This window comes from Amphiura filiformis, chromosome 2 (genome assembly GCF_039555335.1).
Source record: "Amphiura filiformis chromosome 2, Afil_fr2py, whole genome shotgun sequence".
NCBI lineage: Eukaryota > Metazoa > Echinodermata > Ophiuroidea > Amphilepidida > Amphiuridae > Amphiura > Amphiura filiformis.
This window is the reverse complement of record NC_092629.1, coordinates 70,058,069-70,071,742: the sequence shown is the minus strand read 5'-3', so window position 1 is coordinate 70,071,742 and position 13,674 is coordinate 70,058,069. Positions and strand designations below refer to the sequence as shown.

Here is a 13,674-nt window from a genome sequence, read left to right as displayed (position 1 = left end):
CATCATCTTAACTATCTTTATAGCAATACGCTAAATTTTACGAGATTATTTATTTATTAATAAATTATTAATTTAATGGGATCATTTATTTTGCTAATTCATTTACCTTTCTCGATTATTGACTTTTGGTGATGAATTAATTCAAAGTAATAATTATTGACAGCAATGGATGTTCTAAAAATATGTATTTTGGCATTTAGAATATTTTAATTGTCGCCTGCAATCGCTATCGCTGTGATAAGTATAAATGCAAAAACAATGAGTGATACATCACAAAATTCAGCGATTGTCCATCGATTTCCGAAAGCGGTGCATTGCAATCGCTCGGTGAATGAGTATAATTCAGCATACATGTAAGAATCAAATTATGTTTTACTACACTTTGAATGGACTTCCATTCATTACAGTCCCATTTATATTTACATATAGTAAGCCTCCGTATTTATAGTCAATTGTATATGTGCCGTCATGGTTATCCTGTACATGCAGTGCATTCATTCCATCTTGCGTAGCTGCCACCCTGGCATTAATGGTATTATGCCCATTGACATCAACAACTTGAACTATGGCTTTGTTACTGCCGTGGACACCTGGCAACCCTACTTGAATGGTACATTTCTGCATGTCAATAAGTGGCATGGTTTGGAAGGGCGATCCTCTCATATGAGTCCCATTTATCAGAACACATAGGGGGATTGAGTATGAAAAATTATTGTCGTAATATGAATCATATTCAATTGTATATGTGCCATCGCAATTGTTCTGCACACTCAGTGAGTTTCCACCTTGTGTAGCTTCTACCTTGGCATTGCCAGTGGTCACATTATGGCCATTGGCATCTACAGTTTGCACAACAGCAGTGGCTTTCCTCAGGTTAAATCTATATGCTACTAGTCCCAATTGAATGGTACATCGTTGTGGGTCAACCTCAGACAGGGAATTGAATGGACTTCCTTTCATTTCAGTTCCATTAATCTTTACATACACTGGCTGTGAACCCCTACATGAGGCATAGTCAATTATATATGTGCCATCATTGTTGTTCTGTACACCCACTGAGTTTCCACCTTGTGTAGCTTCTACCTTGGCATTGCCTGTGGTCATATTATGGCCATTGCGATCTACAGTTTGGACTTTGGCTTTATCATGCTTATTGCCGGAGACTCTTAGCAGTCCTAATCGAATGGTACATTGCTGTGGGTCAACCTCAGGCAGGGTATTGAATGGACTTCCTTTCATTTCCATTCCATTTATCTTAACATACACTGGCTGTGAGTCCCTACATGAGGCATAGAGATAGTCAATTATATATGTGCCATCATTGTTGTTCTGTACATGCAGTGAGTTGCCACCTTGTGTAGCTTCTACCTTGGCGTTGCCAGTGGTCATATTATGGCCATTGGTATCTACAATTTGAACTGTAGCCTTCAGCCTCTGATATCCATTTGGCAGGCCTAACTGAATGGTACATCGCTGTGGGTCATCCTGAGGTTTCCATCTGATATCACCTAAATCCTGCAGTGATTTTTGAATCTGTGCTGTGGCTGAATCATGCTTCTCAGTGAAATCAAAGTCAGTCTTACCCGATTCTGTCTCAGGTAGCTTTGCTATTTCTAGCTCATTCAGCCTTTCCATGATTTGGTTTTCTAAGGTTATGAGCTGCATGGGATGGCTCATGTCACATGATTGATTGGTAAACTCACAGGCACTGGTCATTTGGGCAGTGAGAAAGTCTATGGATTCGATACATGCAGTCAAATTGTTCATCTCTGTTTCATACAGGGTTTTCAAATGTGTTTTAGCTTTGTTGTAATTAGCACGAATTTGGTTGTATAGTTTCTGAGTTGATTCTTGCATTTCTTTTTCTTTCTTTTTGAAATTTGTGGTCAAAGTTTGCTGCAGGTTTAATGCTGTGAATCGTTTGCATGCAAATTCTTGGTTCCTCTCATTTACCTTCTTTGAGGAGAGCTGCATATCAGCGACTATCTGTTCAATAGCTGCTGATAGCTCAATAAGGTCATGACCCCGATGGTCAAGATGGACGCATGTTGCGCAAACCGGAACTTTGCAGTCTTTACAATACATAGTCATATCTTGCTTTGGATGTTTTGTACAATGCTGCTGCTGTTGCATCATGGGATTGCTTTTCTTAGCTTGTAGTTCTTCAAAAGTCACAAGCTGATGATGTTGCATAAAGCGCATTTCTTGATGATTATCAGTACATTGCTGGCATTGAAAAGAGCCACAATCATGGCAAAATCTCACAGCTGGATCACCTCTATTGCAATTACCACAGGTTACAGCCAGATTAAAGATATTTTGGTACTCCTTTAAGTTTTCCACAATGAAGTTATTTGGCAGGCTGTCCACAGTCCCTCCTGTTAAGGTGATCAGTTTGCGACATGTTGGACAGTCAAACTGTGACCTCTTACCAACAATGCGCTGTAAACAAGATTTGCAGTAGGTATGTAGACAGGGCAAGCATTTGGCTTGATGTTCAGCATTGTCATATGGCTCAGCACAAATGGAACAAGTTAGAAACTCATCTTTGAAATCCTCCTTCATCTGGCACTGTGGCAAAGAGGCAGCCATATTTTTTTGGTTAGATTTATATTATAGATGCATTTATACACTGTCAAGGCTTGTTGATAGAATTTATCTCAAATTTATTTCACAGCCTTTTTACCAGAGTACTTCATATAATGTCACAAAATAAGCTATTGTTTTCTTTGAATTCATAGCCAAGCTGCTATGCCTCAAACCAAAGCATTGAATAAGATCGATGCTATGCTAACCGTGACACTTTGACCCAGCCAGCTCAACCAAGTAGAATTCAGTTTACGGCATGATCAATATTTTCACTTGTGAAATGTTGACTCTTAGCCATTTTAAGTAAATTTTAACTAAATATATATTGAATAACATTATTAGATGACTATATTACTAGATTGAGGAGAAATTAAAAAAAAATCTTCTGACCAATTTCTATTGAATTAATTAAATGCAAGTTGTCAGTGAGATATTATTCACAGTGCATGATAGTAAAAGCCACACTGTGAATGATGCGGGCTGTGAATTGACACTAGCCTGCACTACATTATGATTCAGCACATGTACAGCAGGAATTGGTACATAATCATGCTAATTCACATTACATTATGTGGAATGCTGCATTTTATTTTCACCCTTTTATGCTTCCTTAAAATCTGTGAATTTAAAAATAAATGACAGTTTATTGATGTGTAAGTGCGTTTGACAAAACCATATAATTATTATTACTGTACCACACTGGCATAGAGTTGAAAAGTTGCTAAAAATTTTATTCAATGTGAAAAAATGACACCTACCAAACAAAAAAAAAGATTTTGATGAATTCATTAAAATGTGACATGCTATAAGGGATAGGGGAACAATTACATACACCATTTATATTGCTATCTTCATAAGATGTGTAGTTTATCAATGCCGTTATCTTCATAAGATAGATGAGTAGTTTTCCCTTTGTGGGTGTGTGTGTGGGGGGTATTGTGTGGTGTGGGTTGGTGCATTTGAGATCGCTTACCTTGTGGATACTTTAACATACCCTCAAGGAAAAAATTCTAATTTTCAATTTTATGTCAATTATTGTATGTATTTATTCACAATTACAGTAAATTTATATAATAAAATTTCATAAAAATAAAATAATATTTAAAAACCCTTCATATTTAATACTGGTGGCTGTATATTCAGTGAACCAAAGTGACATGAAATATTGAAACTACTACATTATTTTGCATTTGTAAGCTCTGGAGGGAGAAAATGTCAATGGACTTAAATAAAATAGTTTGCCTTATTACATTTGTAGAAAAGGTGGTGGGGAAAGGCTCAAGATGTCATCAATTTGGGATAGGATCAGTGTGGAAATTATTTAATTAACATTATATTTATATGTGGCATATTCTATACTGCATTTCTCAGAATGAATTTCCTTTTCCCTTGATGTATACCCCTCACCCTTAGTAAAGTTGTATAACCAAAAGATACCTTTAGTAAGGTAAGAGTTCAACTATAGTCAAATAGTCTTACAATAATAGCTGATCACTCACAATGGATTTCTTTTCATTTTAGTTGTATACCCCCTCACCCTTAGTAAAATGTGTAACCAAATAAGACCATTTAACTTTACAGACGGGATAGGTCAATCATCAACTTTGAGGGTGGGGAATTAATTGAATTGAATTGGGGAATTGAGGGTGGGTAATAAATTAAAAAACAAAAAAAACAAAAAAAAAACCCGAATCATACAAACCATAATACAACAACAAAATATTACTTTGCATAAAAGCTATTTTATTTATAAGTTCAGTCTTTATTTTTTCTTCTTTTAAATTTAAAAACAAAATACAATTTGAATTTTATGTTTCATTTGCCCTGTAAGAGATCGAATAGCCGATTAGGGACATACCACAGACTAGGGACCAAACACACTAGTACGCAATCATGCGATGTCCACTGCAACCAGTGTGGTCGGACCTAAATTGTTGAAATGCATAACACAACACATCACACAACGCAGTCATTATACAGCGTATTCATGTAACACGTCATAAGACATGGTCACTTTACAATAAAAATAACATATATTTGTATCCATGTGTTTATACAAATTCAGTATGATTTGATTGCATGCGTCATGTTTATTCATGACGTTATGTACTTCAATCAAGTAATGTTTACAATCATGTGTTTCACATGTGGCAGTCCTGATACAATTATAATGTTATTATTTTCTTTAAAATGACCATAAGGCCTAAAAAAGAATTGATTGATTGGCGTAACATTAAAAAACCCTTTTACAGTTGTAAATTGCGTTTGATAAAGGCCTTGGAACTGTTTTCTTCTTCTTTTTTTAATTTCTCTTAAATTTTATTTATTTATTTTTTTCAAAAATAAAACAAAAAATAACCTCTTGGGTCAGGCCTAATTTTAGGGTCGGTCGGGTTACGCCAATCAAACAATTTTTTTAGGCCTAAATACAAAATTGCTACTGGAATTGTATGTCAATTGTCTTATCTGTATCTAACTATATGACATGATAATTACGAAGATTCTTCTAAACAAAACAAAATTTGACTCCCTAGTTTGATGGTTTCGCTTTTCATGGTCGAAAAGCATCAGAATTTTGATTGATGATAACTTCTTCTAGTTGGACGAATCTCAGCTTAATCAGAGTGACCCCACTGAGAACATTAAATATACTTTTGAGAAAGAGCATGAGGGTACTATACCGTTTTTGGACATATTAATTGTTCGCAAGCTGGATGGGTCAGTTACTTGATAGAAAGGTCACACACACTGACCAGTACCTCAATTTTAAAGCCATATTATAACATTTTCAAACAAAATAGATTAGCATTTCTTTGCCATAAAATGTTAGCTTTTACTATCAGATATATCCCCTTTTATTTTTGAGCCAAACAACTACGGTAAAGCAAAGAAAATTGGAATTTACTACCAGCGCACATGTCACTAATACGTATCACTCCTTTGGTCATGTTGTGGTACGACCCTTTGTTGTGTATATCACCACCCGCACGCCGTGTACGTACCGTGTGTTATGAACATTGTGTATGCGTTCGACTAATAATTCCATTGTAATAATAAAGCGCCGGTTCTGGCGCTTTATTCAAAATCTCGGATTTTGACAAAACTACAGCACCTAGAGTCTTGATTTTTGCAGGGTATTTTGGTTTAATGAAGTACAATTTAATCGTGTAAAAAAAGGAATTTTAAAAATTCAGTGAGGGCGTCTTCCTCAGCAAATGTTATAATATGGCTTTAATTCACCCCACCCTTTTCCACCAATTCCACCAAAAAGTTGGGGTGATCAGGACTCTTTTTGATCATCATAACTGAGGACGCGGATAAAGCTGTGGATACCCAAATTGGGCTTTCAAGCAAGTAAAAGAAAAATGGATAATTAAGAAACAGGCAAAGAAACCTAAACAGAAAACGGACACTGACACTCAAACCAAAGGAGTTGTTGTCATTCCTTATGTGGAAGGGCTTGCGGAAAAGGCCAATTAGGATATTCAGAAAGCGTGGCATAGCCACAGCCATGAAGCCAAACACTAGCCTCCGCAAACTTCTGGTCCGCCCCAAGGACATGGTTGACCACATTAGCAGCATGGATTGTGACAGGATTTGTCCAACTGGAAGAAGTGATCATCAGTCAATATTCTGGTGATGCTTTTTGACCATGAAAAGCAAATCCGTCAAACTATAGTGAGTAAAATTTGGTTTTGTTTAAAAGAATCTTCATAATTTTTTATCTTTGAACCTGATGAATGTACTTAGAGAATAATCGATAGGAATTTTTGTTTTTACTGTCTTCTTTCGTGTGATAGACGACAGGCAGGTCCAAAATTGTGAGTAGTGGTTGCCAGCGCAGCCGGTATCCACTACGATAAAAATATTAGACATGCCTGTCATCTATCATAGGTAGAGGATAGTAAAACCAAAAATTCCTATCGTTTATTCTCAGTCTTAGTCAGTTAAATATTATTTTAATAACTGTTAACTATTTTTTTAAGCAAAAACTAAGTTACTGTCATAAAAACTTCCCGTATAAAATGAACAAAACTTGTTTACAACTTCACAACACTGGTGTAGCCTATACTTTGTCTTTGCCAATGGTCATTTTATGGCCATTGACCTTTACAGTTTGAACTATGGCTTTATATATACTCATCATAATATCTACTTTGCTGTACTAATCGAATGGTACATAGGCAGAGTATTGAATGGACTTCCTTTCATTTCAATCCCATTGATCTTAACACGTAGTGGGCCCCCATATGAGCCATATTCAATTGTATATGTGCCATCATTGTTATCTTGTACATCCAGTGAGGATGCATGTTGTTTAGCTTCTACCTTGGCATTGCCAGTGGTCATCTTTAGGCCATTGACACCTACAGTTTGAACTATAGCTCTCTGTCTCTGATATCCATTTGGCAGTCCTAACTGAATGGTACATTGCTGTGGGTCAACCTGAGGTTTCCATCTGATATCACACAAATCCTGCAGTGATTTTTGAATCTGTGCCAGGGCAGAATGATGCTTCTCAGTGAAATCAAAGTCAGTCTTATCTGATGCAGTCTCAGGTAGCTGTGCTGTTTCTAGTTCATTCAGTCGTTCCATGATTTGGTTGTGTGATGTTAAGTGCTGCCTGGGATGGTTCATATCACATGATCGATTAGCAAACTCACAGGCACTGGTCATTTGGGCAGTGAGAAAGTCTATAGATTCAATATTTGAAGTCAAATTGTTCAGCTCTGTTTCATACAAGTTTTTCAAATGTATTTGAGCTTTGGAGTAATTAGCATCAATTTGGGTGTATAGTTTCTGAGTTGATTCTTGCATTTCTTTTTCTTTCTTTTTGAAATTTGTAGTCAAAGTTTGCTGCATGTCTTTAGTTGTAAATCGTTTGAGTGCTAATTCCTGTTTTCTCTCATTTACCTTCTTTGAGGAGAGCTGCATATCAGCTACTAGCTGTTCAATGGCTGCTGATTGTTCAATAAGGTCATGACCCCGATGGCCAAGATGATCGAATGTTGCGTAAACTGGAACTTTGCAGTCTTTACAATACATAGTCATATTTTGCTTTGGATGTTTTGTCCAATGCTGCTGCTGTTGCATCATGGGGTTGCATTTCTTGGCTTGTTGTTCTTCAATAGTCACAAGCTGATGATGTTGCATAGAGCGCATTTTCTGATGACAATCTATACAGCCCTGGCACTGGAAAGATGCACAATCTTGGCAAAAACTCACAACTGAATTATTATCATCACAATTTCTGCATATCACTGCAAGATTAAAGATATTTTGGTACTCCTTTAAGTTTTCCACGATGAAGTTATTAGGCAGGCTGTCCACTGTTCCTCCTAGTAAGGTGACCAGTTTGCGACATTTTGGACAGTCAAACTGTGACCTCTTATCAGCAATGCTTTGTAAACAAGATTTGCAGTAGGTATGTAGACACGGCAAACATTTGGCTTGATGTTCAGCGTTATCATATAGCTCGGCACAAATGGAACAAGTTAGAAACTCATCTTTGAAATCTTCCTTCATCTGGCACTGTGGCAAAGAGGCAGCCATATTTGGTGAGATTTATAGTAAAAATGCCTTATACACTGTCAAATGCCCGTTATAAATTTTGGCTTGTCGATACAATTGATCTCAAATTTGTTTCACAGGCTTTTTACCAGAGTACTTCACACATATGTGCTAAAGAGGCAGCAATATTTTTGGTCAGATTTATAGTATAGATGCCATGTTCCATTGAATTAATCAAATACAAGCTGTTATGCCTTGTTTTGCATGTAAGCAAAAGTCATACTATGAATGTTACCATGGTTACAGGCTGTCCGTATATAGTTTTAGTGTTGTGGGTACAACAGAATGATTGGCAGCGCAATACATTACGGTTTGACACATGTACAGCAAGGAGTGGTATACATGCTAATTCACATTACATTATATGGAGTATTTTATGCTGCATTTTATTTTCATCCTTACATGCTTCCTTAAAACCTGTGAATTTTAAATTAAATGACAGTTTATATGGTTTGACCATGGGTGTGAGCTAACCATAATGTTAAAGGACGACACATCAAACTATTATTGAAGTCGACCGTACCATTTTTTCAAATTTGATTTAGGGTAGTCAACCTCTTGTATTAGTTACAATTGTCTCTAAGCCATCAAAATCCCAATCTTATCTGACCAAAAAGTCATGAAATATTACAAAGTGACAGTATAGATTGTTATGTCCATACTAATTACTCCGGTACAGATCCAAAAGGGATACTGCAGGATTTTGTCTTAAAGGTGCTACCAATATAGTTTTTAAAATGATACACCCTTTATTTACATGTTTTGTATCATTTTTTAATGATTACATTGTTTGAGTGATTCAAGGAAACCCTTCGTGAGCATGTATTCAACAGATTAATTGAGTAGGGCAAACTACACAGATAAATATGCCTTTTGTTTGAAGTAAATTGGACATACGTGTATGGTTTTCATGATACACCAATTTATAATTCTTTCCATCTTATTGTTTTTATCAATGCAAATTATGAACCATGGCCTTCATCTGTGGCATTGTCTTTTTAAAGAAATTTCTTGTTATCAATAATCAATGTAGTTAATGAGCTAAAATGACTGTAAAGGCTCATTAATATGTAATTTTTGCCAATAATTTGTATAATTAATCAGCATTTATGCAAACTAGCTCATTATTAATTATGTGATTATGCAAATTAGAGGGTGGGTTCACTATATAATACATTAGAACATATTAGAAACATTTTGACCAAGTTTCAAAGCAATAGTATGCAAAGTACATGTAAAAGTGCCCTGAACATTTATTTAGGCATGGATTTTTGAAGTACCCTAAGTCAGATAGATGCTGATATCCCATAATTAATAATTCTTTACATGGCTTTGAATGGACTTCCTTTCATTTCAGTCCCATTTATCTTAACAGGTATTGGTTGTGAGTCTCTATACGAGTCACAATCACAGTCCCCATGTGAGGCATGGTTATTGCCCCTACGTGAGGTGTAGTCGTAGTTCCCATATGAGGCATGGTTATAGCCATCACATGAGGCATAGGCACAGTCACCATATGAGGCATAGGCACAGCCACCATATGAGCCATAGTCAATTGTATATGTGCCATCATAGTTGTCCTGTACATGCACTGAGTCTCCACCTTGTGTAGCCTTTACTTTGGCATTACCAGTGGTCATATTATGACCATTGACATCTACAGTTTGAACTAAAGCTTTAGTCAAGCCATGTCTACTTCCTAATCGAATGGTACATTGCCGTGGGTCAACCTCAGGCTGGGTATTAAATGGACTTCCTTTCATTTCAGTCTCATTTCCATTTATCGTAACATGTAGTGGCAGTGAGTCTCCATATGGGTCATACTCAATTGTATATGTGCCATCATTGTTGTCCTGTACATGCAGTGAGTCTTCATTTTGTGTAGCTTCTACCTTGGCATTGCCAATGGTCTTGTTATGGCCATTGACATCTACAGTTTGAACAATGGCTGAATATTCTGAGTCAAATTTAAGGGTACACTGCTGAGGGTCAACCTTTTTGCAGGACATTGAATGGGTTTCCTTTCATTTCAGTCCCATTTATCAAAACATGTAACAATTGTGAGCCCCAATTATAGTTATAGTTAATTGTAAAGGTCCCATCATTGTTGTCCTGTACATGCAGTGAGTTTCCTCCTTGTGTAGCCTCTACCTTAGTGCCACCAATTATTATCCTTTGTCCATTGCTATCTACACTTTTAACAATGGCTCTTCGCATCTGCTTGGCTCTTCGCTTCTGATAAAAGCCACTTGCAAGTCCTAATTGAATCGTACATTGCTGTGGATCAATTTGTGGAGGTTTCCATCTGATATCACACAAATCCTGCAGTGATTCTTGAATCTGTGCCTTAGCTGTATGGTGCTTCTCAGTGAAATCAAAGTCAGTCTTAATATCTGATGCAGGTAGCTCTGCTATTTGTAGTTCATTCAGGCGTTCCTTGATTTGGTTTTCTGAGGTTAAGAGCTGTGTAGGATTGCTCATATCACATGTTTGATTGGCAAACTCACAGGCACTGGTCATTTGGGCAGTGAGAGAGTCCATGGATTCAATACTTGAAGTCAAATTGTTCAGCTCTGTTTCATACAAGTGTTTCAATTGTGCTTGCGCTTTGGTGTAATTAGCATGAATTTGATTGTATAGTTTCTGAGTTGATTCTTGTATTTCTTTTTCTTTTGTTTCAAAGTTTGTGGTCAACTTTTGCTGTAGTGTTTCAACTTTCAATCGTTTACGTGCTAAATCCTTTTTTCTCTCATTAACCTTCTCTGTGGAGAGCTTCATATCAGCAACTATCTTTTCAAAAGCTGCTGATAGCTCGAGAAGCTTATGACCCTGGTGATCAAGCAGGCCACATGTTGCGCAAACAGGGACTCTGCAGTTGGCTTCTGTGCAGTACATAGTCATATCTTGCTTTGGATGTTTTGTACAATGCTGCTGCTGTTGCATCATGGGATTGCATTTCTTGGCTTGCAGTTCTTCAATAGTCACAAGCTGATGATTTCGCATGGAGCGCATTTTCTGATGACTATCTATGCATCCCTGGCACAGGAAAGATGCACAATCATGGCAAAAACTCACAGCTGAATTATCATCATCACAATTTCCACATATCACTGTGAGATTAAAGATATTTTGGTATTCCTTTAAGTTTTCCACAATGAAGTTATTCGGCAGGTTGTCCACAGTTCCTCCTGGTAAGGTGATCAGTTTGCGACATTTTGGACAGTCAAACTGTGACCTCTTATCAGCAATGCGCTGTAAACAAGATTTGCAGTAGGTATGTAGACAGAGCAAGCATTTGGCTTGATGTTCATCATTGTTATATAGCTCAGCACAAATGGAACAAGTTAAAAACTCATCTTTGAATTCTTCCTTCCTCTGGCCTGGCAACAAAGAAGCTGCCATAATAGTTGTTTTATCTTTCTGTGTGGCTTGATGTATATTTACTACGTTTAACTGATGAAAGCAATTAAATGGATGATGTATGAAACAATGCCAGCGACAGTTCTCATCATTTGAAGCATTTTACTGGAGCTCTGAATATTGATGTGTGTATATACAGATATAATTGGTGACACCTTTTTACCATTTTCACACTTTAACAGCTGCTAATATTTCAATGTGATCAATTTCATGTTAAGAATTGATTTAAATTCACAATAGACATGGTATGCAATATATATGTCACTCATATCAGAGACATCCTCATTGAAATAAAATTCTGTAAATTCAGGGGGTCTCTATATATGTACATGTAATGGGTAATTGCATTATGGGGCTATTTTGAAGGACAATGTTGAAACTGTTCATATGAGATCAGGCGGCATAGGACACGCAACACGTGATGTTCGAGGCTGGAGAAAATACAAGGCCGACAGCCCCCATTCAAAATACACGGTTAGCAGTTAAAAATTGAAAAACAACATACTTACAGTGGGGTACTTTGTCGAACCCCAACGGTTTTAAAGTAAGATAATTTTACTCTGACACCACATAACAAATTTAGAATTGTTTGTGAAGATTTTATGATTATGTGTAAACCAATGGCGACATCAATATCGCATCCACCATCATCTGATATGAGACCAAATTTTAACCAAAAGTTGTAAATATGGTACTTTAACCTCAAGTGACCTTTGACCTCAGTATGACCTTTGAGTTTGGTTGTATTAGGATTTATATTGTTCATGAGGCCAAATTTTAACCAAGTCTTAAATAATGGTAATTTACCGGTTGACCTCAAATGACCTTTGACCGCCGTATATGACTTTGAACACCACCAATAGATGAGGGTTCCCACAGTACAGCTATGACATAAGTTTGGTTGCTATAGGATTTGAAATGTTCATATTACAAATGTTAAAATTTGACCTTTGACCTCAGTATATGACCTTGAACACCAACCAAAAAAAGTATCTAAAGTTTATGACCATGACAAACCTATCCTGAAAATCTGAAGTCAATCCGCTCATCTATTCACAAGATACAGCATCTGGAGGTACATACGGAAACACAGAAGTATGGAAAGCATGGACAGTGCAAAAACAGTATGCCTCGTGGTGGAGGCATAAAAATGACCCATCCATATACCAAAATTGATCTTTGGAGAAAAGGGGTAGTTGCAGTAGCGTAGCCAGCGGGGGGGCAGGGGGGGCAGAGTGCCCCCCCTGACAAAAAATGAAAGAAAAAAGTGCCCTCTGACAAAAAATAAAAGGGAAAATCAGGAGGGCAAAGGAAAAGAAAAGGGGCAAGGAGCCCTTTTCTAACGAAATTCAGCCCGAAAATACAAAATTTTTCAGCGTTTGCAGCAAGCATATTAACGATTAAGCCCTTTCCATCCTGATAATGGACGAAAATATTGTAAAATACCAATTTTTTGCACGCTACGCGCGCACATCGTCCCAATGAAGCCTTTTGTCTCTATATTGTATTGTATGATGCAACTGTAATTTTTTTCGTCTGTCCCCAAAAAATTTAATTTTGCCCCCCCTGACCAAAAAAGCTGGCTACGCCCCTGGGTAGTTGATATACTAAATGGCTGAAAATGCAACCTATGTTTGTGTGGTCATTTGCACTGAGTACCCTAGGCCTCCAACATGGCTACCAATTGTTATATTACTGTTGGATTTTAACTTGGTGAATATGAAGAGAGGTAGTCAATTTTTTTTTCATGGATATCAGAGTTCATCCGAGGTCAAATAAGCAATGCATTTTACTTGTCCATAAAAAATTGATTGTTTTCAAAAAGTCCAGACCCCTCCCGATGGTGCATCCATGTTGGACAAAATGGATTGATTGCTTCTGCGATTTTTCAGCTAGTCAGTAGTCTAACAAGTAGAGCTTTTAAAAATGTTGAGGGTGGTGAAGTAAAAGAAGAGAACAATACATATACTAGAGCGATAAATCGCACCATAGCTGAACCATGTGGCTTTGACAGTATATTGTGGTAGGCCTATACCACTGACACCCGGAGTCTGTAATGGACATAATCTCGAAATGCTACAAAGGTATGACCGC

At 37.0% G+C, this 13,674-nt stretch overlaps 3 protein-coding genes across 3 annotated transcripts; all 3 read right to left on the bottom strand.

Moving 5' to 3' along the window:
- Positions 1 to 375: 375 nt before the first annotated feature.
- LOC140142467 (tripartite motif-containing protein 2-like) lies at positions 376 to 2,811 on the bottom strand. The gene has a single exon (XM_072164457.1). The coding sequence runs from the start codon at positions 2,590 to 2,592 to the stop codon at positions 376 to 378; it is 2,217 nt and encodes a 738-aa protein (XP_072020558.1). The 5' UTR covers positions 2,593 to 2,811.
- Positions 2,812 to 6,610: 3,799 nt separating this feature from the next.
- On the bottom strand, positions 6,611 to 8,352 carry LOC140136748 (E3 ubiquitin-protein ligase TRIM71-like). Its single transcript, XM_072158338.1, has one exon. The coding sequence runs from the start codon at positions 8,140 to 8,142 to the stop codon at positions 6,742 to 6,744; it is 1,401 nt and encodes a 466-aa protein (XP_072014439.1). The 5' UTR covers positions 8,143 to 8,352; the 3' UTR covers positions 6,611 to 6,741.
- A 1,791-nt stretch (positions 8,353 to 10,143) lies between these two features.
- LOC140136732 (E3 ubiquitin-protein ligase TRIM56-like) lies at positions 10,144 to 11,703 on the bottom strand. The gene has a single exon (XM_072158337.1). The coding sequence runs from the start codon at positions 11,560 to 11,562 to the stop codon at positions 10,150 to 10,152; it is 1,413 nt and encodes a 470-aa protein (XP_072014438.1). The 5' UTR covers positions 11,563 to 11,703; the 3' UTR covers positions 10,144 to 10,149.
- Positions 11,704 to 13,674: the final 1,971 nt, after the last annotated feature.